Source organism: Gastrolobium bilobum, unplaced genomic scaffold (assembly GCF_033153095.1).
Source record: "Gastrolobium bilobum isolate Gb01-03AN ecotype WA unplaced genomic scaffold, APGP_CSIRO_Gbil_v1 utg5152, whole genome shotgun sequence".
Classification (NCBI taxonomy): Eukaryota; Viridiplantae; Streptophyta; class Magnoliopsida; order Fabales; family Fabaceae; genus Gastrolobium; species Gastrolobium bilobum.
Genome location: NW_026898358.1, coordinates 470,614 through 494,464, shown reverse-complemented (window position 1 = coordinate 494,464; position 23,851 = coordinate 470,614). Strand labels below are relative to the sequence as shown.

General features: G+C 35.6%; 4 protein-coding genes across 4 annotated transcripts; 1 reads left to right on the top strand and 3 right to left on the bottom strand.

Moving 5' to 3' along the window:
* Window positions 1–64: 64 nt before the first annotated feature.
* Window positions 65–2,266, bottom strand: LOC133315241 (serine/threonine-protein kinase BSK1-like). Its single transcript, XM_061516820.1, has 6 exons — window positions 1,837–2,266; window positions 1,612–1,747; window positions 754–887; window positions 564–669; window positions 195–280; window positions 65–112 (listed from the first exon to the last, which is right to left on the bottom strand). Exons 1-6 carry the CDS (start codon window positions 2,149–2,151, stop codon window positions 65–67), a joined length of 825 nt encoding a protein of 274 aa, XP_061372804.1. The 5' UTR covers window positions 2,152–2,266.
* A 7,714-nt stretch (window positions 2,267–9,980) lies between these two features.
* LOC133315239 (uncharacterized) lies at window positions 9,981–11,843 on the top strand. The gene is made up of 2 exons (XM_061516819.1): window positions 9,981–11,234; window positions 11,316–11,843. The coding sequence occupies exons 1-2, from the start codon at window positions 9,981–9,983 to the stop codon at window positions 11,841–11,843; spliced, it is 1,782 nt and encodes a 593-aa protein (XP_061372803.1).
* A 2,475-nt stretch (window positions 11,844–14,318) lies between these two features.
* On the bottom strand, window positions 14,319–17,352 carry LOC133315238 (protein ALTERED PHOSPHATE STARVATION RESPONSE 1-like). The gene is made up of 4 exons (XM_061516818.1): window positions 16,440–17,352; window positions 16,121–16,326; window positions 15,645–15,868; window positions 14,319–15,063 (listed from the first exon to the last, which is right to left on the bottom strand). Exons 1-4 carry the CDS (start codon window positions 17,350–17,352, stop codon window positions 14,319–14,321), a joined length of 2,088 nt encoding a protein of 695 aa, XP_061372802.1.
* Window positions 17,353–21,298: 3,946 nt separating this feature from the next.
* LOC133315237 (uncharacterized) lies at window positions 21,299–23,595 on the bottom strand. The gene is made up of 4 exons (XM_061516817.1): window positions 22,808–23,595; window positions 22,704–22,758; window positions 21,970–22,649; window positions 21,299–21,881 (listed from the first exon to the last, which is right to left on the bottom strand). Exons 1-4 carry the CDS (start codon window positions 23,593–23,595, stop codon window positions 21,299–21,301), a joined length of 2,106 nt encoding a protein of 701 aa, XP_061372801.1.
* Between the last annotated feature and the right edge of the window lie 256 nt (window positions 23,596–23,851).

The window sequence follows — 23,851 nt, the reverse complement described above, 5'->3', positions numbered from 1 at the left end:
AAGCCTAGTATACACTTGATATACACTATCTCTGAGCGCATACCTTACGGTATAGCAATACGGTCTATCCAGGACTGAACAGGATACGATATACATTTTGCTTACCATAATTCTGCCAGTCACAATTGGTTAAATTACCATATCATTCCAAAATAGATATTGTACAATTAATTAATGCTTTAGAGAATACTTACATGGCCTGGAGGGATGTGCTTGCCACTTAGAAGATCCAATAACACAGTCCCAAAGCTGAAGATAACACTTTCTGGAGTCACCCTCCCTACAAAAATACAAATATAGTAGCTGTAACCAGAAGTTGTAAAACAACCATCATATACAAGGAAGCGCACTAGGGATTCCCTTTTCAAATATCTTTATCGTATCCAGCATCACAGTGATTTGTTGGAGACTTACAGCTTCAGACAACAAGAACTCTACCTTGGTAACTCAACTTTATAGACTTTCAGTTCAAGTAAATAAATGAGATTTCTAATTAAATTCTGACACAGAAAATGACTAAATAATTTAGGGGGGAATAATGAGGAAAGAACAAAATACGAAACCATTTCTCAGATACTCAGGAGGCGTATAAGCAAGATTTGTGCTATAACTTTTCCCGTCCCTGCTGTTCTTGATCAAACCAAAACATGAAAGCCGCGGATCACCATTCTGCAAAAACATCAAGAACCAATCGATTTTTGTTTCACAAATATACATGTAAAAAAGTAGGACAAAAAGGGTTGTCTTAAATACCTCATCAAATAGAACTCTGTAAGCATTCAAGTCATGGTACAACGGATAACCTTTGTTGCTACAATAATCTAATGCTTCGGTGATGGATAGGGCAACTCTTAACCGCATGTTCCACTCAATTGTCTGATTTTCCCCTGTCACAGGTGAGGCAAAAAGCTATATTATACATAATGCAGGGTTGACCCAAGTGATACACAGTTGCTGTTTCAATGGATTAATGCAAAAAAAAAAAAAAACAGCAAAATAAATAAATAAATAAACAAAAACAGAAGAAGATTATGTTTCAGTTCGACAAATAACATTTCCTAAGCCAAAGCTACAGAGCAAGATAATTTTATCATATGCAAATGAACTCAAAATGATAAGCAAAGATATTTGCTCATAAATAAAGCAGCTTCAACATAGAAATCTGTGGACTATGGTTTCGACATCTAAAATCTAAATTGTAAAGAAACAGATGCTTTGTGCACTAGTGTGAGCAACTCAATTAAAGAGGAATAAAACGGTTAAATAGAACATCTAAATGGTTAACGAAAAATGCATCCTTGGTCATACATCTACATCTATATGGGTAAAAAGTACCCGCACAAGTAATATCAACTAGTTTTAGTCAAATACTTTATGTATCAGAACCAAAAAGATAAATTCCAGAAATAGGCATGTTCTTCATGCCACAATTATTGTTCCAACTAAAATCTGGTTCCGAATACCCTTCACCACGAACATATAAGGAACAACATGTTTAAGTCAAAGAGAAGACTACGTATTAGTTCAAACACTGAAAGTAGCAAAGAAGATAGAAAATGCAGCAGCAAACAGAAAGTACTAGTAATTAGAAGACAAAGAAGAAAGACATACAGTGGAAAAGATGTTTGGCGAGAGTGTCATTGGGCATGTAATCTGCAACAAGGAGCCTCTCATCCCCATCACAGCAATAACCAATCAAATTGACAAGCCTCTGGTGTCTTAATTGCCCAACACCCCAAGCTTCATCCTGTGAAAAAGCAAAGCAAAAAAGGTAAATCCAAACAAAACAAAACCATTGAAGCCAAAGGAATCAGATAGAACTGCAAGAACCCGTACAGCGAATTGCTTGGGATCAGGCCATGCCAATTTAGAAAAGCTCTTAACGGCAATCCAGCGACGGTTATGGTTCTGGAGGCGACCTTTGAAGACTATATTGGGGGCTTTCTCACCGCTCTCCGAGATGATGAGGTCGGAAGCGAAACCGTTGGTGGCGGCTTTGAGGTCTGCCAATGAGAACTCGGAGAACGCCGGGACGTCGCCACCGGCATTATTATCAGCGCCGTTGGAGGAAGAGGCAAAGTTGTGGTGATAATGAGAGTCGTTGTGTTGAGGATTGGAATGTTTGGGAAAATGAGATTGGCAACAGCCCATTACTGTGTGAGTGTGAGGCCAACCCCGCTAACTCTTAGTGTGAAGCAGAAGCATACACCATAGAGATAGAAGAGAAGAGTGACGAAGAAAAAAACAACAGGAATAGGCAAATGGGCCTCAAACACAACACACTCGTGTGTTTGTGAATGCTGGAGAGAGAGAGAGAGAGAGAGGTTTTTTTATGAAAAGTGGCGCAGCTTTCTTTTCTACTTCATTGAATTCTTCACTCTCTCTCTCTATCTCTCACTGGCTCGCTCGCTCGTTCTCTCTCTGTCTGCACTGACAAAACCTCCCTGTTGCTCTCTCTCTCTCTCTTCTCTCTTACGCGATTTGTCCGTTACAAACGCCAAGGGGTATTTTTGTCTCTCTAAAATGGCAAAGTGCATCTCTTGATTTTTCCTCTGATGCGTTAAGACTGTGCGTTACCCGTATATAAAATATTTTAAATTTAACTTGAATTATTTAAGTTAAATTATAAATTTTTAAAAAAATGTAAGTTCTTGTTTGACCTATTAAATTTATGGAATTTTAAATATATATCAGGCTTTTTGATTTTTTTACTCTTCATTTATTAATTAATAACTATTTTACCCCTTATCAAAATTATATCTGCTCCTCTTTAATCGATTAACTTGAATATTTAATTGATTAAAGAGGGGCAGATTGATAGATAATTTTGAATAAGGAGCAAAATGGTGATTAATTAATTAATGAAGAGCAAAAGGGTCAAAAAAAAACTTATATATAAGATTATATAAATTATAATTTATGGTTACTTTATTTTTTTTATAGGTTGAAGTTGATTTAGCCAAAATCTAAAATTGACAACTTAATTGAGTAGATAGAAATAAAAAATAAAATATTGACAAAGATGCAAAAAGTTTAAACATAATTTAACTCAACAAAATGAAAAATATTAGAGCCATATAATTCCTTAGCCATATGTAAAACGGGTTCGGCCGACAGGTGGATTCGTCTCGCCTTGCCGGTCAAAGGGACATGGTGGGTTATGTTTTACAATTCACCTAACTCGCATCGCCTAATTCATTTTGGGAAAGGATATTGTAACAACCAAGTTGTGTTACTACCAATGTTACTACCAATCAATTTCACCGTTAGATCGATTATGTTGATTCAACGGTTATATTTATTTCCATATTTGTATGGTCATGATTTCCCAAATTTAATATTTTATATTTATTTTCACCTTTGTATGGTTACGATTTCGCATATTTAATGCTTTCACTTTAAATATGGGGAATCATAACCATACAAATATGGAAATAAATATAACCGTTGGATCAACATAATCGATCTAACGGTGAGATCGATTGGTAGTAACACAACTTGATTGTTATAATATCCTTCCTCATTCATTTTTTCCTTTTTCTTTTTTAATTTTACTTTGCACATTTCAAAAACGGGATAGGACAAATTGGTTCATTTTTTGACAGGAAGGGCGGGGGAGTTGCCAACTTTGTCAGCTTTTGATTTAGAAAGAAAAATAGAGAGAGAAAAAAGATAAAGGAAAAATTAGAAAAGATAAAAAGATATTATTTTACTAAAAAATATCAATTACCTCGTAGGCTCAGAGATCATGTCTTTTGAAATATGTCACTGACTCATTGGTCTAATTTTTAAAGAAGTCTTTTAATGAGTCTAAATATGTATTGCTTTAGAAAAAGATTAGACCGAAGATAAATTAGCCCATGAGAATTTTTCTGACTCGTTTATACTCCTAATTATATGGATGATGATGATACAACAATTAGATTAATTTTGGATATAGATAAAAACTAAATTAATTTAATTTAATTGAGTTCATATTAAAATTAGATTTGGACAATATGACCGGTTGATATTGTATTAGATAATTTTATTAAAATAATATTATTTTGTATTTTAAAAAGAAAATATTTATAATAATTGAGTTTATTCAAATTTAATCTAAATTAAAAAAAATACGATACTAAACCAATCTATATAAAGTTAGTTCATGATTGTTTATAAAAAAAAAAGGTTAGTTCAAGATTAACAAAAAATCAAGGGTACAACCCAACACAAATCCATAATTGTTTAGTCAACGAGTCCTAATTTACTTTGAACTGGGTAGCACCAAAATTTAATAAAAAAAAATAAAGTTAAGATCGTCAAAACATTAGTTAATACTTTTTAGAGTAAACACCATTTTTAGTCCCTCACAATTTCCACGAAAGCCTGTTCAGTCCCTAGCAATAAAAAATGGACAAATTGGTTCCTGAAATAACAAAAAAGGGGCCACGTTCGTCCTTCTGTCAACTCCACCGAGACGGCCCAACTAACGGTGCCCATGTGGCACGTTAGTGTGATGACGCGGTTGGGACGTTGGACAGCGTGGATGAGCAAACGACGACGTTTTATTGCAAATGGGTTGCAACTTGTGAAATTGAGAGGACGACGTTGTTTCTTGTTCTGGTCATGAACCCTAAATATGAAAATACCCAAAATTCCTTCAATCGAACCCTAAATAGACAAAAATTGCCCAAATCGAAGAGCAAAACCTTAAACTGCAATACGCCACCAAAATCTTTGGACGTTGATGATTGAAACTCGACGACAGTAGAGGACATCAACCGTATTTGCTGGGAGTGGGAGAAGATGAGTGTTTCTTCTGGCATGTGGGGATTTAGTGGGAGTACTTCAATGGGGGGAAGAACAATGACAAGGACCGCCGGTCGTAGGTGCAAACGTGGGAGACAAAGTATTGTCTATACCTCCAAAACTGAGAGGAACCCAAACATGACTTTCCTTGGGTGTCCTAATTTCAAGGTATCAATGTGTAATTTGCCCCTTTGTTGAGTTGGAACAGTTGCTAACCGTGGGTTTTTTTTTTTGCAGGAGAAGAAGCCCTTTTGTGATTTTTTTAGATGGGTAGATGACGTCTGTAATGAAACCATGGAGCTGGAAGAAGCAAGAATTCACAATGTGGAGTTGGATGTTGCAGAAATTAATTTCAAGTTGAGGTATGTGGACATGATGATGAGAGAGCAAAATGTGAAGATTACTGAGCAAGGAATGAAGCTTAATGAGCAGGAAAGAAAACTGAATGATCTATACCTGAAGATGGTGGAGGAGTTAGATAGGATGGACAAACAAATTAGAAATGTTGGTAGGAGAACTAGGGTGTTAGGTGCTATTTGTGTAGGTGTGTTCATCATGTGTATGTTTTTTGTTAGTGTGGTAATAGTCAAAAGAAGTTACCCCAATGTATTTTTCCTTCAACGATGTGTAATGAGTATTCCTTCCTGTTGTTATACAAATTCTGTGTTGGTTCGAATCTGTTTGTGTGTAGTATCATATGGCCTATTATAAAAAAGCCTTGAATGTATTCCTCCATATATTACGGCATCATATATTTATGTATCAACAACTGCAGTACTGGATGCTAAGTTTGTGTTAGTATGGTATATTGCATAGTTAGGCATGGATTGAAGGCCAAAAATTTGTTACATTGTATCACAAACCATCCATGTACAGATATAGATGCATAAATCATGAAATTGCTGATACAGAAGTTGCATACTGTTATGCACATTTGGTACTCATGCCAAAACATGAGGGCCATTTAGGTCCCTGGAAAAAGTATTCGAGGGCCGTTTTGGTTCCTGACAATGAGTGTCGGGGTCCTAATTGGTCCCTGCAACCAGAAAATTGGGCATGATCTGCGTAATGGAAAAAGGTTTTGCCAGTAACACAGCACAAACCTGCAATGCTAAATGACCACCAACCAATGGAATGCACATTTCTATTTTGGCATGACATAGTACCTAAGCACACATTTTATCCACAAATGTATACACAGACATTTTGTAGCAAAAACAAGTCATTACAGTCAACACTCGAGGACCATATTGGTCCCTTACAAAATGCACGGGGCCCTTATTAGTCTCTGACCAGAGCAAAATAGCACCTACATCATTGAAGAATACAAGTGCAGTCCAACATTGTAGAGAAAGAAAGGTACAGAACAGATAAATCATACATGTCTACGAACAACAACAAGCTAACTCAGTTAAAAAACTTAAAATGGACATCAAATAGGACATTCATCAACCCTGCCACATAACAGCTGCAACATTCATCAACCTGTGCATTACATCATATAGGAAACTTGGCTGATCACATGATCAGTTAACAAACACATACTTCATAAATATTTTTTTCCAAACACATACTTCAGTGATCACATGATCAGTAGTGCATTACAAATGAAAGTCAACTGACAGGAATCAAAAGTAAGGCCATATAAATACAACATGGCCAGAATTCACAAAAAATTACATTGACTATATAAGGCCTCCAAAAACATAATGGCCACAATTTACACAAAAAATCACATTATATGCACTCCTTGTCAGTTGGCTGATGCACTACTCCCATGCTCTTCTACAACAGCAGATCATTTTCTTGAGGAAGGCCTTGGTGGCCTGAAACCAGGTGTTGTCATGAAGTGCAAAAATCTTCTTCGTGTGCCATTGGTTGCTGCATTCATTGTCTCTTCAGTCAACACTGCATTTGCTTGTTCTGGATTTGAAGGAGGTGGGATGTATCCTCTCAGGTTGCCTTCATGTGGCTGAGAACTACCAACTGTTGAAGGGCCTCCTTGACTTAATGAGATTTCATCTACTGAGTTCGAGCCAAACCTCAAAGATTGTGGTCTTGCTTGACTGTTACCTTTTTTGGAAGTTGGTGGTCCCTTACAACTCTTTGCATAGTGTCCAGTCTGACCACATTTAGGACACTTGGCTGCATATGTCCTTTTGACTTTCTTTGTACTGCTCCCTTGGTCTTCAGTTGGGTCCTTCTTCCTATGTTTCTTGGGACGCCCAATTGGCCTTTTCAGTTTTGGAGGAAGAGGTTTGGGTTCATCAGATGAAGGCCAATACTTGTCCGAATTCACTGGGTTTAAAGTGTGTACATAAGTGGCATGCAATGCATCCACTGTAAGCCATTGATGGACATAGTTCTTAGCTGGTTCATTTTTGTGACAAATGGCTGCTATAGCATGCTCACATGGCAGTCCAGTCAACTGCCATGCATTGCATGCACATGTATGTGTTGTTAAATTCACTCCAACTCTATCACCTCTCCTACTGATTTCATACATATCTTGCTGCAGATTTCCAGTCCAAGTTAGTGTCTATGAATTGTTAAGTACCTTTATTTGATCAAGTTTCTTTTGTTGAGCAGGAGCAATTTTACCCCGAACAGTTCCTGAAATCCTCTAATGTGCAGCCATCCTCCTCATAATGTAACACCTCAATTCCTCCAATAGAGTGATTATTGGTTTTGACCTATACCCAACAATCTTGGCATTCTATACCTTTGCCATGTTGTTTGTGATATTATCACATTTGGGCCAGTGGCTGAAATAAGCTTTTACCCAACTTGAGGGATCAATGTTATCCAAGTACTTCCATGCAACCTCATTCATCCCTTTCAACCGTGCCATTGACTTCTGGAACTGTGAGACAGTGGTGCATCTTGAACACTCCCAGACAATGCCTCTTATTGCCTTGTCTTTCCACTGCTTTATGAAGTTCTTCCAGACATGTTACACACAAAAACGATGATGTGCACCAGGCATCACCTCTTGAAGTGCTGGAATCAACCCCTACACACAGACACCAAAAGAACAAAAAAACCAAGGCTAATGGATCACATTCAGTGAAGGAAAAACAGAGTAAACAAATAAAACCATGGCTAATGAAGCAAGTTCAATTGAAATAGGCAAAACAAACCTTCTGTTGGTCAAAAATAAAATTCCACCCAAACACTGAATGAGGGCCAATGTCTTCCTGTAACAGTGTTAAAAATCACTTCCAGTTCTCTTTCGTTTCACTATCAACAACTGCATATCCTATGACATAGAAGCTTTTGTTGGCATCCTCCCCAACTGCACTTAACAATTGACCTCCATAATATCCTTTCAAGAAACATCCATCCAGACCAATTAGGGGCCTGCAGCCAGCTTTGAACCCTCTCTTGCATGCATCAAAACAAATGTACAACTTAGAAAATATGGGTGAGGCTTGTGGATCAGGTTGTGGAATTACTTGCATTTGACATGTAGACCCTGGATTGCTTCTCAATAGCTCTCCTAAGTAGTCTCTCAATTTTGCATATTATTCTTTTTCACACCCTTCTATTTTGGCCTTGGCTATATGAAGTGCCTTGGTCACTTTCTTCAAATGGACATGAACTTTGTACTCCTCTTTCATGTGTTCATATGCTTCAGCCCTTGTCATGTTCGGCTGTGTCATTAGCCTTTTTTCTAATTTATTTGCAACCTACTCCCTACTTGCTCTCTTGTTTCTGAAAAGTCTGCAGCAAGTGTGGATGTCATCAAAAGTTTTGACTTGGAAAGCTGCCATTTTGGTTTTCCAAGCAAGATAAATCATCTAATCACATTCTTCATTACTACACTTCGCTCGGGCCCTGACTTTGTCATTCTTCACCCACTTGAATTGTCTTCCTAGACTAATACTGTAGTCTTTGACAACATTTTTAAAGTCTTGCAAACTCACAAACTTCATCCCCAGCTCTAGGTGTACATGACCAAACACCTCATCCACATTAAACTTTGGATTAACATCCTTTTCATCCTCCTCAGCACCACTTGAAGGAGGCGTGTTCAACTCTTCAGAGTTATACCCATACCCACCCTCCTCAAAAGACATTTGCTTCTCCTCCTCTATCATTGTATCTTCCATCTTCCCCTGCCACATCCTCAACAACCTTTTTTTTCTTCTTGTTTTGCTTTTTTTTCCAGTACCCTTACCTATACACTCTAACTCCTCTTCACTCTCGGTTTCTTCTTCATACCCTGCTGGAGAAGGCTTATATGGCTCATCCTCCACACTATCATCTGAGTCAGTAGAAAACCCATCACCGTTTCCACTATCACCTTCATCACCTGAGGAAATGTGATCAGATCCACTTCCAAATGACTCACGCAGATTATCCTCATCCCCATCACCAGAGGCGGAATCAGGGGGCTAGGGTGGGCCACCGCCCCCCCAAATTTCAAAAAAAAATTATATATATATAAAAAATAAAATTTAAATAATATTATTAAATTATTTGTTTTAAAAATTTTATAATATAAAATTACTCTTCATAACACCATCAATATCATATTACACTCAATCTTTTTTTATTCTTATTTTTATTTCCCAACCCACTTTTCTCTCTCTTAACTTTAACAAACCCTATTTCCCATCTGCAACCCATCGACCCCAAAGGCCAAAGCCATTAAATCTCCTCAGAGGTCTTTTTCTATCTCTATTTTTTTTTTTTTTTATGAAGTTCTCTATCTGTATCTCTATTTCTATTTGATTGTATTGTCTGATTGTCTCGAAAGTCGAAACCCATTTAATTTGAAATTTGCGTTTTTTTATAATTAGTTAATGGCTATGCTTAAGTTAAGAACTTAAGATGCTGAAAGTGAGGGTGGCTATGCTGAACGTTTTTTTTTATAATTAGTTAATGGCTATGCTGAAAGTTAAACGTATGAGTGAGTGTTTTTATTTGAAATCTGCATTTTTTTATAATTAGTTAATGGCTGAGCTGCGTTTTTTTTATTGGGTACTGGTGAGTTCAAGCACTTGTTGTTCTTTTTATTGTTTATTTTATTTTTTTGGGTGGGTATTGGTGAGTCTATTTTATTTTATTGCACGTTTCCTTACTATCAAACAATTGTTCTATTTTATTTTATTTTTTATAGTTTGAAATTTGCTGACTATGATTTTATTTTATATTTAATACATGAAAGATTGTAGGTATTTATTATGGGAAAGAGTGCTACTATTGATGTTTATTTTAAGAGAAAGAATAGTGAGTCTTTGCCCTCTTCTACTCCTAATGTTGCATTGTCAAATATTGAAACTCCTTCTTCAAAGCTTCCTAGAATTGAAAATAAAGAGGTAGTTAAAGTTGATTTTGCTTCACTGGAAAGAGATCCTGCACTACGCCCTCCAATATGGAAATATCCTATAAATCAACAAGATGAAATTCGACGTGCTTATCTTAAACTTGGTCCATTTCAATGCAATCTTCAAAATTATCCTTTTTCTGGGCCAGAGAGGAATCGACGTCATTTTTGCTCTTCTTGGTTTGATTTGTTTCCATCTTGGTTAGAGTATTCTCCAAGTAAAGATGCTGCATTTTGTTTGCCTTGTTATTTATTTAGTAAACCAGGTGGTAGTGGTCGTGTTGGACTTAATACATTTGTTGTTGAGGGATTTAGAAATTGGAAAAAGGTTAATGAAGGAGAAAATTGTGCTTTTCTACGCCATGTTGGGAAAAATGCTATCTCAATGCATAAAAATGTTGTGAGTTCAAGTTGTGATCTTATGAACCAATCTCAACATATTGAGATATTGGTTGAAAAACTTACTACTCAGGAGATTGCAACTAATCGTTTGAGACTACAAGTTTCTATGGACGTGACAAGATGGCTTGCTCTTCAAGGATGTGCTTTTAGAGGTCATGCTGAAAATGAAAACTCACTTAATCAGGGTAATTTTCTTGAGATGATAAAGTTTTTAGCTTCTTATAATCAAGGAGTTGCAGCAGTTGTTTTAGAAAAAGCTCCTCAAAATGCATCATATAGTTCTCCAAAAATTCAAAAGGAAATTCTTCATGTTTTCTCTCAAAAGATAAAGGACACAATACGAGAAGAAATTTCCAATGCCAAGTTTTGTCTTATTGTTGATGAAGCTAGTGATGTATCTAGAAAAGAGTATATGGCTATTGTTTTGCGATTCATAGATAAAGATGGTTTTATACGGGAAAGGTTTTTTGGTCTTGTACATGTGGAAGATACAAGTGCTAAGACTTTGAAACAAGGAATATTCAACACTCTTTGTCACCATAATCTTGACGTTCAAAATATTCGAGGACAAGGCTATGATGGAGCTAGCAATATGCGAGGTGAATGTAATGGATTGCAGGCTTTAATTTGCGCTGAGTGTCCAACTGCTTATTATGTCCATTGTTTCGCTCATCGCCTTCAACTTGCCTTGGTTGCTGCTTCTCATGAGGTAAAACATGTTCATCAATTTTTTGAAAAATTAAACTTCATAATTAATATTGTTACTTCTTCTTGTAAACGTAATGATGAGTTAAGGGCTGCCCAAGCAAGTGAAATTGCAAGAATGATTGCTATTGATGAACTCGAATCAAAAGTTGGTCTTAATCAGATTGGTACTTTACATCGAGCTGGAGCTACTCGTTGGAGTTCTCATTACAATTCAATATGCAGTTTGTTTAAAATGTTTAAAGCCACATGTGAAGTTCTTGATAATATTTCTAATGAAGGAAAGACAACATCACATCGTGGAGATGCAGATAATGCATACTCATCATTGACATCTTTTGATTTTATCATCATATTGCACCTTATGAAAGAAATTATGGGTATTACTGATGTCCTTTGTCAAGCTTTGCAACGAATGTCTCAAGATATTTCAAATGCTTTACATCTGGTTTCAACTACAAAAGAGTTACTTCAGAAATTAAGAGAGACAGGTTGGGAAGCTTTCTTGGTTCATGTTCAAGAATTTTGCATAAAACATGACATTGACATTCCAGATATGAGTGCAAAATATATTGGAAGGCGAGGTCGTGCTCGAAATGAACAAGGTGATTAGTAGAAAAAATTTATAGGGTAAATGTCTTTTGTGCTACAATTGATTATCAATTGAAAGAATTAAATAGCAGGTTCAATGACTATAGAATTACTTGCTTTGAGCATGGCTTTAGATCCAAGAAACAGGTACAAGTTATTTAATAGTGATGATATTTGCAAACTTGTTGATAAATTTTATTCTAGAGATTTCACAGAACAGGAAAAATTGCATTTGAAGATGGAGTGACAACATTTTGAGCTTGACATTCCTAAACATCCAGATTTGATTAATTTATCAACTACATCAGAATTATGTCAAGGGAAAGAAAGAACTGGAAAGTCTATTATTTACCCTCTTATTGATAGAGTGATTAGACTTGTACTCACTCTTCCAGTTTCTACAGCAACTACTGAAAGATCTTTCTCAGCTATGAAGATAATCAAGACCAGGCTTCGAAATAGAATGGAAGACCAATTTCTTGATGATTCTTTAATTACATACATTGAAAAAGAAATTGTTTTGAGTTTTAGCACGGATTCAATTATAGATGAGTTTAACAATATGAAAACACGTAGAGTAAGAGTTAAGTGAAGTGATCTTAATTTCTGTAATAGATTTCTTTCAATTTTTTGCATATTAGGTCTGAATTGTATTTGAAGTACTTTTATTTATGAAGAAGTATTTTTATTTTTCGCCCCCTCTCAATAAAATTCATGGGTCCGCCACTGCCCATCATTGCCTTCCACAGATGCAGGTGCACACAGGGCAGTAAATTGCAAAAAAAAAAAATTACATTTACAAAAAATTCATGCAGTACAGGTACTAACATCAGGGTTCGCAAAGCAATTTCTCTATGCCAATAATCCTATACAAACTGGGACCACAGACTCAACACTACCGTGTAACCATACAAGTCAGTAAATTGCAAAAAAAATTCACCTTTACAAAATATGCATGCACTACAGGGACTAACATCAGGGTCCACAAAGCACTAAAAAATGCCAATAAACTATACAAACCGGGACCACAGACATAAAATGGTATATTGTTTGTAAACCCTAACCATATAAACAGACAATGGACCGCACATGGGGGACCATATCCAACAAAGAATACACAACATGTAGTGAGGGGGGACCACAAATATGGAAGAATTTCTGACAACACGTACCTTAGTGCATGTAAGACAACACCCACACTCGAACTTCCCTTAACCACCAGAGAACTAACCTTTCGACAACCTTCACTGTCCACACTCGATTGTCTTACCAGAAACCACGGTCTTTGACAAACCTCACCGTTCAATGAAGCTTCGGAGGTCAACAATGGGGTTCCAATAATATGCAAAAACTTAAGTGCAATAAAAACGACTCACTACGGTAACTTCCAGTGTTGGTGCTGAGTTTTCTCAACCAAGAAACGACGTCGTGTGGTACTTTGGAAAGCTATGTACCTATTTGGAAGAAAACGTCGTCGTTTGCTCTTCCACGGTGGCAGGCGTCCAAGTCGCGTCATCACACTAACGTGCCACATGGGCACCGTTAGTTGGGCCATCACAGTGGAGTTGACAGAAGGACGAACGTGACCCTTTTTTTTGTTATTTCAGGGACCAATTTGTCCTTTTTTTATTGCCAGGGACTGAAAAGACCTTCGTGGAAATTGCCAGGGACTAAAAAGGATGTTTACTCTACTTTTTAAGATCCAATCCCAATTAACATAAAATTAACCCAAAATATCCTCCTCTAAAGAAATGGAATGGCTGCATTTTTTTCTATAGTCATTGCATATATATATATATATATTTTTTTTTGTAACAGACACACAAAAAATGGGACTAACTCATTTTTAAAAAAAATCAAAATCAAAATCCACCCGCATATCCTATCTTTTCTATGTGTTACTACATAAGTTTTTTTTTCCAGCAACAACATAGCTATATTTCCCTAATAAAATATAGTACATTTTAAATTTTTACGAAGGAAAAAGTGTGTATCATTTTGAAGGACACAAAGTTGTGTCATTTTAAGTGAGAGAAAAAAATAAATCATTGGAGAGAGAATGGATGGAAAAAATTTTAAAGTGAGTTCCACCTTTTTGTGAGAGTGAAATGATCTTTTATGAATGAATGGAAAGGAAGCATCGTCGCTCAATCCTTTTCTTTCCCCTTTTCTTTTTCTTTTTTAGTAAATTTTTTCTCTTCTTTTAATTTCCTTACATTTCACACCTCTAATTACATTGTGATGGTAGTTAAGACAGCATTTCATTTTCGGCTGTCATGCGGAATAGTTAGTCTGGTGTCTGGCTACTCATCCAGAAACAATAATACATAATTTAACATAATCAAAATATAATTATGGTTTCAAATGCTTTATTAGTAAATTAAGTAAACATGTATTTTCTTTGGAGAAAATTTATGAGATTCTGTACACTAATTTAGATTCGGAAAATTTTAAGAGATAACTTCAATCCTACGAGAATCATCGAATTTAAAAAGTTTTAATTTTTGTACTCACCCAAAACATGATCCTCTTGCTTAATTTGTTGGCTAAGTTCTTCATATAAGTAAGCAGTGGTGGCAGTGAACCTTTCCATGGCAACAAAGATCTGTTGCAGACCTGATTGTAGGCTAATAGTATCAACAATATCACCATGATGCACAGCATCCCCTCGTAACAGGGCTTCCTTCTCTTCTCTGGCATCTGGAACCATCTTTCTCTCCCTAGCCTGCACCACTTTGTGCATCTTTTGCTCTTGCTTCTCCAAGATTTTCACTTTTCTCTCTAATTCCTTGTCCAATGTTATTTTTTGCTGATGGTCTAAAATATGCCTTTCCAAGAGCTCATTCACTCTGACCATAAATCCATTTACGGCTTCAATTACATTCTTCTCTGAGAGATTATCCACTGCCCGTGACCATTTGTTACAGATTACGAACACAGGTGGTGCACCAATCTTGCCAGGAGAGAAGGGGGTTGAATCATCTGGTATTTCTTCAGGTTCATACAATAGACATCTTACTAGCCAACCATTCAAGGCTTTCACATGTGACTTCTGAGCGTGAATCCAATCTGAGAAGCTTAAATTCCAGTTTTGCACCTCAGATTTGAGTTTTATTGCTGCATCAAGATGAGAATTGCCAAGCTTTTTGTTTAACGAAGAGGCATCTAAAGTTCTGGCTTCAGCAATTTCTTGATACTGGCGTCTGTAACATTCTTGCATATCTTTCCACATTCCAAAAAACCTTTTCCACAAATGGATAGTCATTAGCAAGTGGAGGGGGAAAAGGGAGAAAAAGAAAAAGAAAATAACAATAGGTTAGATGCCTTTAAGGAAGAAAAAATAGATGTATTAATGTTCATTAGAACCTTCAAAAGAAATTATATGATTAATTAAACTTGAATATTAAGAAGCACAGAGGAGGTTCAATCACTTGGAAATTGGAATATTCGTTATTATTATCTAATTAACTGGTTCAAGTAGTTTGATACAGTAGTTTGATATGCTTCTAATGCAATAATCATCAGGGTGTCATTGAATTTCTTGCTCTTGCTTAATGATCATTCCTACGGATATGATAATCACTTCCTCTTGCTCACTGTCCATGGTTGTTGGCATAGTATAAGCACTCTATGCAGTAGACTAAAAGACAAGATCACAGCATCAAATGTAAAAATACTAAATCATAGCTGTCCTTTTTCAACCTTTTTATAAAAAGGTCAACTATAGCAAATTAAGATTTAAGGTCATGGCTGCACCTGTCAACTACAGAGGTTCAAACAATTTGGAATGGATTTAGTTAAAGAAACTTTAATTATGACTTACATGAGAATAAACCTGTTGATCTGCGGCCATAACTCCTCTTCCCTCAACTTGCTTATCATATTAGATATCTTGTGAACTACTTGGATAGAAATTTTCATTTTTGTAACTAAAATCCCAATGAAAGTTTGAACAGAGTCAACTTTGTCTGCATCGGCACCACTTTTATTCATACGTCTCAACTGCCTACACTTCTTTTGATGAAGTATGCGCAATTTCTCCTCAGCCTGACAAAAAAAACACACATTAGGAATCTTCAACTGTAAAAGATATATATTTTTTATTGGGATAGATTATACTTACAAATTTTTCGTTTATAAACTCAATTAATATATTTACGGAAATACATTTCTAACAAAGTCTAATCCCGGAAATAGATAATTTAGTTTATAAACATAAAGTTTGTAAATATAATTTTTATCTTTTTTATTTTACCAAATTTTAAAAAGACAAACTAACTAACAATTTGTATATTATACCTTCACTTCGTTATACAGCTTCTTCTCCCACATACACAGCTTCTTCAGAGTAGAGCTGAGATTCGAGTAGCTGAGGCCCTTGTCTTTATAAACTCCTTGATACCCAGATCGCATTCTCCGTCCAAGCAATGAGGATTCCATGCATTTAATTGACAGAAGATTTGAGGGAATTGACGGAGTGAACACATGCATCATCTTGCATGAAACTGATCCAAAAAATTTCAATCGTTAATGGAATAAATTTTTTCTAAAATTAAAATATGAAAAGACAACACTGTTGATTGGTGAACAGTGGCCAACACACCCGTGCTGTGCTTACCTTGATTGAAGTCAATTTTTCGATGGTAACGGAGTTTCCCAACGTCCAGCATTTCCAAAATTGGGTTTCCCGAATTTGATGCCCTCTCAAATAGAGTCTGAATCTCTTTCACTGCGTCAGACAAACCTTTCGCTGATTTCACTTTCTCAGAGTTGCTATTGCTGCATTCCTCTGACTTCGGTGGCTCTTTCTCTGAAACTGAATTCTTTTCCTTCGAATCAGCCTTTTTATTCTTGGCTTCTCCATTTTCTTCCTCATTCACCTTACTTTCTCCTACAGTAGATTTAGACCCATGTACACCAACACCATCATTTTTCTGAGTGATGATGGCCTTTCCCTTTTCCTTCTCCTCCGTTGCGTCAGTCTTACCACTCGGATTGTACGGCACTTGGTATCTCTCGTACGGCTCAAAGAAGTTAAAGAAATCCCAGGCTGAGCTGTTATGAGGAGGCGGTAACGGCGGCGGCTTCGGCGGAGAAAAGGGAGTGTAAAGAGGCTCCACGTAATTCATGAAAGCCACATTATCAGTAGCTGGTAATGCAGTGTCGTAGTTGAGATAATCATAACGACTTTGAGTGAGCAATTGGAATTCTTTATCTGTGTCCTCGACTTCTGATTCAGAATGCAAAAGGACATGTACATCTGAGTTGGAACTTGAGGAAGAAGAGGAGGGAGAGTGAAGGGGTGGTGATTTCGAGAGGTGGGGTTTGATTTCGTTGGTTTCGCCGGAATCTTCAAATTGATCGAAGAAACAGAGGAGAGCGGGGCCAAGTGTTTTGAGGGATTCCATGTGTGTCACGTGAGCATCAGCGAGGGCGTAGCTTTGGCGGAGTGCTTCGTCGAGGAATTTGCAACGGTCACGGCATAAAGCCACCGCTGGAAGCCGATCAAGTCTTGAGGTGTTGCAACCCATGATTCCAATGAGTCACCGGGGCTATCCTAACCCCTAGGCTACAATAAAACTCTCTCTTTTTTTATGCAAATATTTGATGTGTTGGGATGGGATGGAACCGCGAGAATGATTTATAGCTTTTATGATTTGTGACGTTTCGAAACAATTGAACGACGATTTGGTTATGTGGTGAATATGATTGGGGAAGCTTGAAATACGAGTGTTTATTGGTCGATTTGATTATGCTAATTCAAGGAGAATTATTTTGCTAGGAGTGGACCGCTAGGTGCAACTGTGACGACGATACAGAGGCTGGTAGTAGTGTAGTACCATATAACGTCTCTTTGTTACATTTTTTTGATTTTTTGGCACGTACGGTCCTCAATGTACTGGAAAATTTGCCCCCAAAAAGAGAAAAAGACACAAAATCTTTTAAGTAAATCACTGTAAGGTGCTAACAAAAAAAAAAAAAAATCATTGTAAGGTGCCACTTTGTCGCGCACACTGCTTTTTGTTTTTTTTTTTTCATAATTCACCATGTTACTCATTTTAATTAGGGTTTGAAATTTTTACGTTGCGGAGATAAAATTATTTATATATATATGGGAGAGATTATATTTATAACCTATTTTTCGTTGATTGACAGAAATCAACGGTTAAGATATTAATTGTAAGAGGTTGTAAAGAAAAATAAGTTGTAAGTATAACTTTTCCCTATATATATATATATATATATATATATATATATATATATATGTAGGGTCTAATTTTTTTTTCTTTATTTTTTTCTCACATGGTTCCAGATGGGCTCATATATTTTTATACGTGTTTAGAAAATAAAATTCTCTCTTACAATATTAGATAATTAAAGGATTAATGTTTCTCTTACGACCAAGAGATAACTCCTACACACACATGCTAGTGAAGAATCAGGTGGAGCTATAAAAGAACAAGAGAAAAATTGAGGTTCATCCACTTACATGGGTGTTTATCTCCTACTTTATAAAAAAAAATATTAAACCTTTTAATGATTAAAATTGAAATCACTTTTATGTTATTGTAAAAAGTTAACAAAATTCTTAAATAAGTTTAATTTAAGTTTAGAAATTTTGTTTATGAAGAAATGGTTTTCATATAAAATTTAAAAAGAAATTACTTTATCATAAAAGGTTAAAAAAAAAAATTCCACCACTAAATATACAAGTCATCGCATGCTTGGTTTTACTTATTTTTTACACAAAAAATATTTTTTTGATTTTTCTTAATAAGATATTAATTATATTTTTTTTAATCTACCAAAAAATTATAATTTTTTTAAAATTTTCTTAATACGGTACTAATCATAAATTATTTATAATATAAAATGGATTAATTTAAGTAATCAAAAGTGAAGGTGATGCTTTAAAAAAAATTCTAAATATTTTTATCATCCCCACACTTTCCTTATCTAGTGGTGTGGGGCTTTTTGACCATTGTAATATTTCATTAGTAAAAAATTATCATTTTGTCCACGTTTATAAATTATTTCAAAAATTTAACATTTTTAACAAACATAACACCAATATGCTCCTGTTTGACCGTTGACCATTAAGATACCCGGGTATTCCCCTCCCTACTCGGGTATAGTTCGCGAAATAAATCTGTTTCTTATATATGTTGAATATTTATCCGAGTAAGTAAAGGGGATACCCAGGTAGGGAAGGGGATACTTGGGTACAGACTTTATGTTGACAGAAATAATTAAAAAAGAGAAAGTCACTGTTTAAAGTTTTTTTTTTATAATTTCCTTTTTTTGGGAGCTTATGGATTGGAAATGTAGTGTAAGAGAAAGAATGAATCTATAGAATCAAACAACTTGAACCGAGCTTCGGCTTTTCGAGATGAGGTGTTAGAACGAGTTCTTGGCATGTTGAAATCACGAAAGGATAGAAGCTCGGTTTCATTGGTTTGCAAAGAGTGGTACAATGCTTTCTTTTTCCAATTTCAAAGCTCTTTCCCTTTTGAGTTGTGATGGATTCAGCATTGATGGGTTGGCTGCAATTGCCACTAATTGCAAGTAAGAATTAATTTTCTTTATACTTTATATCCAGTCCAGAAAATACTAGCGACTTTCTCTGTCCTAGAGAAGACTACGTACTTGATGTTGAAATAAAAAATGAAAAACAATAAAATGTAAAGAAAAGAAAATTAATAAAAACGATCAGGGAACAAAGTTTTTAGGATTTTTTTTTTTTTTTTTGGAGTAGACTTAGCAGCCTTTTTTTGTTTTAGTGTTTTCCAGATTACCCGGGTATCCCCTCCCTACCCGGGTAAATAATTCAAGCATTTTTTCAGATTACGAACAATACTGGGGTATCCCCCTCCCTACCCGGGTAAATAATTCAAGCATTTTTTCAGATTACGAACAATACCTGGGTATCCCCTTGACTACCCGGGTAGGGTAAAATTTTCAAATTATACCCGGGTATCCCCTGCATACCCGGATATTTTACGTAAACAGAGGCAGATGGTGATATATTTTGGTTGAAGGATGAATTAGTAATTAATTATTAAATTAAGGCTCCCGTAGTCAAAAAGTCAGTGGTGTGGCTTAACATTTACTACAAAAGTATTTCCAGTGCCTGTTTATTTCAACCAAAAATTACGATTGCTGCATGCAAAATAATTTTATACAGTAACCCTGTGTGTTCGGTAAACCTTTTAGGCTCTAAAAATCAATTCTGCCGTGAGTAAAATTAACACCATTAACACAAAGGTGGCAAAACGGGCAATTCATTTCCTCCCTATCAACCAGCCTAAAAGCTTGTGCTGAATGGAGAAGTAAACGGTATCAAATGAAGATTGAGAGTTGTAACGGGGTCAATGACTAATGTTTATTAAAAGGGTTTTATAATGTTATCAAAAAAAAAAAAAGGTTTTATAATTCTGAAGTTACATCAGAATTGAAATTTTATGTTGTAGAGATAAAAAGCATATGAGATCCATATGTTAGAAAAAAATTATGTGTAGGATCCATGTCAACATGAAAATCAAAGAGTGTGTAGGAAGATTTTAATTCTCATGTTGAATGAAAATTATAAAACCCTTCTTAAAAAACGAAAAAACAGCCGGTCAACCCACCCATTTTAACTTGCATTTATGCAAGATGGACTTAAACAGGGCAATGAGTTGACAATCGAATCCAATCTGTTATATATGACGGGTTAAATGGGTTAACCCAATAATTTTGTTACCTATACTCAGGAGGTAAGTTATCAAATAGTTAACCACGTGAGATTTTTAAATTATTTCCATTATTAGCCTTTGTTAATTAAGTGAAAAATATCCAGAATGTATGCTCGTATCATTATAATGGCATTTGATGTCCAATATGTAAAATAAGAATGGTTTTACACCACAAGATGGGGTTGAATTGCGATTACTTCTTTTGCAACAAACTTAATTTCTCAAGCCCCTTTAACAAGAAAATAATCAAGAATAGAGACTAAACCATTTCTAACCCAAAATCATATTCAGATCAAAGTTACAAACGCAGCAAACAGTGAATCAAAAGCAGAAATTAAAAGAGATAAGGGTTTAGAAGATTAAACACAAACATTTATCCTGGTTTACTCTCAAATCACTAGAGAGTTATGTCTAGACTGATGTAGATTGTCCACTATGCTTAGAACTTCTAATCAACGATGCACGGACATGGACACGGGACACGAGATACGACACGACACGCCGATACGTTAATTCTAAAAAATGTTAAATTCCGACACGTTGGGACACGTTTTAATATTAAATAAAATATTTAATATATATAATATAATTTATATTTAATACATATAAGAGTCCATAATAAGTCATATAACCAATCAAATATTTAAATTTCATAACATAAATATTAAAAAAAAAATAGAACATCCCAAGAGTGTAGAGTGTAGAAAATAGAAAAATTATTTTACTTATGATTACACACAGTTCAATTATTTTCATCTCCATCTTGAATAATCATGGCCTCTATCTCTGGCTCATCAAGTGAAAGGCTAGCAAATTGAATATCTCCAATATCATCAAGTGAATCAAATGTATCTCCAGCAATATCCCACATTTGATTTGCTCCTTGTGCATAATTAGGAGTCTTTCTTGATAAGAGTCGAAGATTGCTATGCACATAAACCAAGTCTTCAGCACGTTTTGGAGTGATTTTATTCCTCTTGATGGAATGCACAAAAGAATAAGTACTCCAATTGCGTTCAGCACATGATGAAGAGGAGGGTTGTTGCACAAGTCTCAATGCTATTTTTTGAAGCATCGGTGTAAAGGTACCATAAAGTAGCCACCAAGATTTCGGATCCATAGTGTATTGAGTATTGATGGCATCAAAATCGCCAAAGGTTCCACTATTGCTAATAAAATCTGCATACTCCAAACTAATCCGGCTTCGGTCCTCCATGCTAGGAAAGAATCTCCTTAAACATTTTTGTCGCTCTTGAGTAAGCTCTAAATCCATGTGTGGAGGAACTCGACTAGAATCTTCCTGAAGCCATTGTTGACTATAGTATCTAAAAGAGAAGCAAAAAAAATCAACAAGTTGTCAAATTATATCAAGAGGAGTATTAATTTTAAACTAAATCATATTTAAAAACTTACTTGGGATTCAAAGCATGTGCCAAACAGTGTAGTGGAGTTGAGTTTTTTGTCCAACGATCCATAAGAATGCGATGCACCACATCATAAAAAGAGGAGCTATCTTCCATCCTCCTCCCCTCTTTATGGTATATAGCTTTCTTCACTTTCACAATCATTGCATCCCACATATCATATATCAAGTGAAGACAAGCTCTATCAGTGTCACAAGCTCTGATCATATCATAAATAGGAGCAGTGAAGGCAAGTATGTAATCAACTGAATCCCAAAAACAATCATCCAATAATTTTTCCTTCACATGTCTGGCTCTCCCAAGATTATCATCTCTATAAATATTCCATTTTTCACTTATCGCCATATTTTGGAGACCACTCTTTATTAATTTGAACCTCTTCAGCATCACAATCATTGAAGCAAAACGAGTATCAGCAATAGAAAGCAACTTCAAACTCACAAACTCATTAAAGATGGCCAATCTCATAGAATGATTCATAATGAAATGCTTTATTGCAGCAACATCACCTACAATATCAGAAATCCAGCTGCATTCCTCATACGTTATTTGATTGCTCTCAACATTCTTTGCAGCACAAATATTTTTCACAGCCAAATTCAATGTGTGAACGACACACGGTGTCCAGGTAATAGATGGGAATTCCTGCTCAATCAATTGCCCTGCTCCCTTACAATTTGCAGCATTATCTGTGATTACTTGAACCACATTCGCCTCTCATACTTCTTGAATAACTTCTTTTAGCAACCTGAAAATGCAATTTTTATCATTAGTCTCCCTTGAGCAAATAAACACTTAAATAGAATACAAAAGTTCAAACAAACAACCTGAAAATGAAATTCTTATCCTTAATCTCCCCCGAGCAATCAACTGATTTTAAAAACATTGCTTTACCATCAGATACTGCCATGAAATTAATGAGTGGCCTCCTTTGTGAATCACTCCACCCATCACTTACAATACTCACCCCTTTATGAGTCCAAGCCTCTCGAATAGGTTCACACAACTTATCAATATTTTCTTTCTCCTTTTGCAACAGAGTGGTTCGCAGTGAGTTATATCCCGGTGGCAAATAACCTCCAATATTATGATTTGCTGCATAAGTATACGAAGCTTGGAAGTAAGGGTTCTTTGCCAAATTGAATGGCAATCCTGCTGAATAAAACATTCTAGCAATCAGGTAATTTAATTCTTCTCGCTCCCCAACATTAAATGCCATCTCAAGAGAACCTGCAATTTTTCTTTTTTTTGGGCACGTGGAAGAGCTAGGAGGTAAAGGTACATTTCTGGGTGCATTGGATTGCTTTCTCTGGTCAGCTTCTTTTTCTAATTTCTCCATCTCTATCACATCTCTATTTTGCACCATTAAGCATTTCCCAATTCCTTTGCCTGATAGTTTCAACAAATGAGCCCTCACTCTAGTATATGAACTTTTAAAATCTTTTTTACAAAAGTTGCACATCCAAGATAAATTTCCTCCTCCTCCCACTATAGCATCTATTTTGGTAACATATTTCCATAAGGGTTTATCTAGTAATTCATTAACATCAGAAGCATTGGTAGCAGCAGTGGCACTATTACTTGCACTGGCAGAGGCAGAACTCGAATGATCCATCTTGTAATTCTATAAATGTGTTAAAAAAAATGAAATTAGTGAGATTGATTTAGTATATAAAACAGAGAACTAAATTACTTGATGCAAGCTGCTATAATAGATTGAGTAAAACTAAAGTAGTTCGTAGGTCTGAGGGAGTTGGATTAACATGGTTGAAAGAAAAAAGAATGAAATAAAAAGGATCAACAGCTGCTAGAATATAAGCTATTAATATGCCTGCACTTGTTTTGCTCCTCTCTGACTCAATAACTGCTGA

Bases quoted from the DNA above. Each gene is read 5' to 3' on its own strand.
- LOC133315241 (XM_061516820.1), bottom strand. From the start codon at position 2,151: ATGGGCTGTTGCCAATCTCATTTTCCCAAACATTCCAATCCTCAACAC. The intron at 670-753 runs GTATTTAAGACA...ATGTTTTTGCAG, and splicing joins ACAGAGTTCTATTTGATGAG to AATGGTGATCCGCGGCTTTC. The intron at 113-194 runs GTAAGTATTCTC...TGTGACTGGCAG, and splicing joins AGCACATCCCTCCAGGCCAT to AATTATGGTAAGCAAAATGT.
- LOC133315239 (XM_061516819.1), top strand. From the start codon at position 9,981: ATGGGAAAGAGTGCTACTATTGATGTTTATTTTAAGAGAAAGAATAGT. The intron at 11,235-11,315 runs GTAAAACATGTT...CGTAATGATGAG, and splicing joins TGGTTGCTGCTTCTCATGAG to TTAAGGGCTGCCCAAGCAAG.
- LOC133315238 (XM_061516818.1), bottom strand. From the start codon at position 17,352: ATGGGTTGCAACACCTCAAGACTTGATCGGCTTCCAGCGGTGGCTTTA. The intron at 16,327-16,439 runs GTAAGCACAGCA...TTTTTGGATCAG, and splicing joins AAAAATTGACTTCAATCAAG to TTTCATGCAAGATGATGCAT. The intron at 15,869-16,120 runs GTATAATATACA...TTTTTTTGTCAG, and splicing joins AGCTGTATAACGAAGTGAAG to GCTGAGGAGAAATTGCGCAT.
- LOC133315237 (XM_061516817.1), bottom strand. From the start codon at position 23,595: ATGGATCATTCGAGTTCTGCCTCTGCCAGTGCAAGTAATAGTGCCACT. The intron at 22,759-22,807 runs GTTGTTTGTTTG...TATTTGCTCAAG, and splicing joins GATAAGAATTTCATTTTCAG to GGAGACTAATGATAAAAATT. The intron at 21,882-21,969 runs GTAAGTTTTTAA...CTTCTCTTTTAG, and splicing joins GCACATGCTTTGAATCCCAA to ATACTATAGTCAACAATGGC.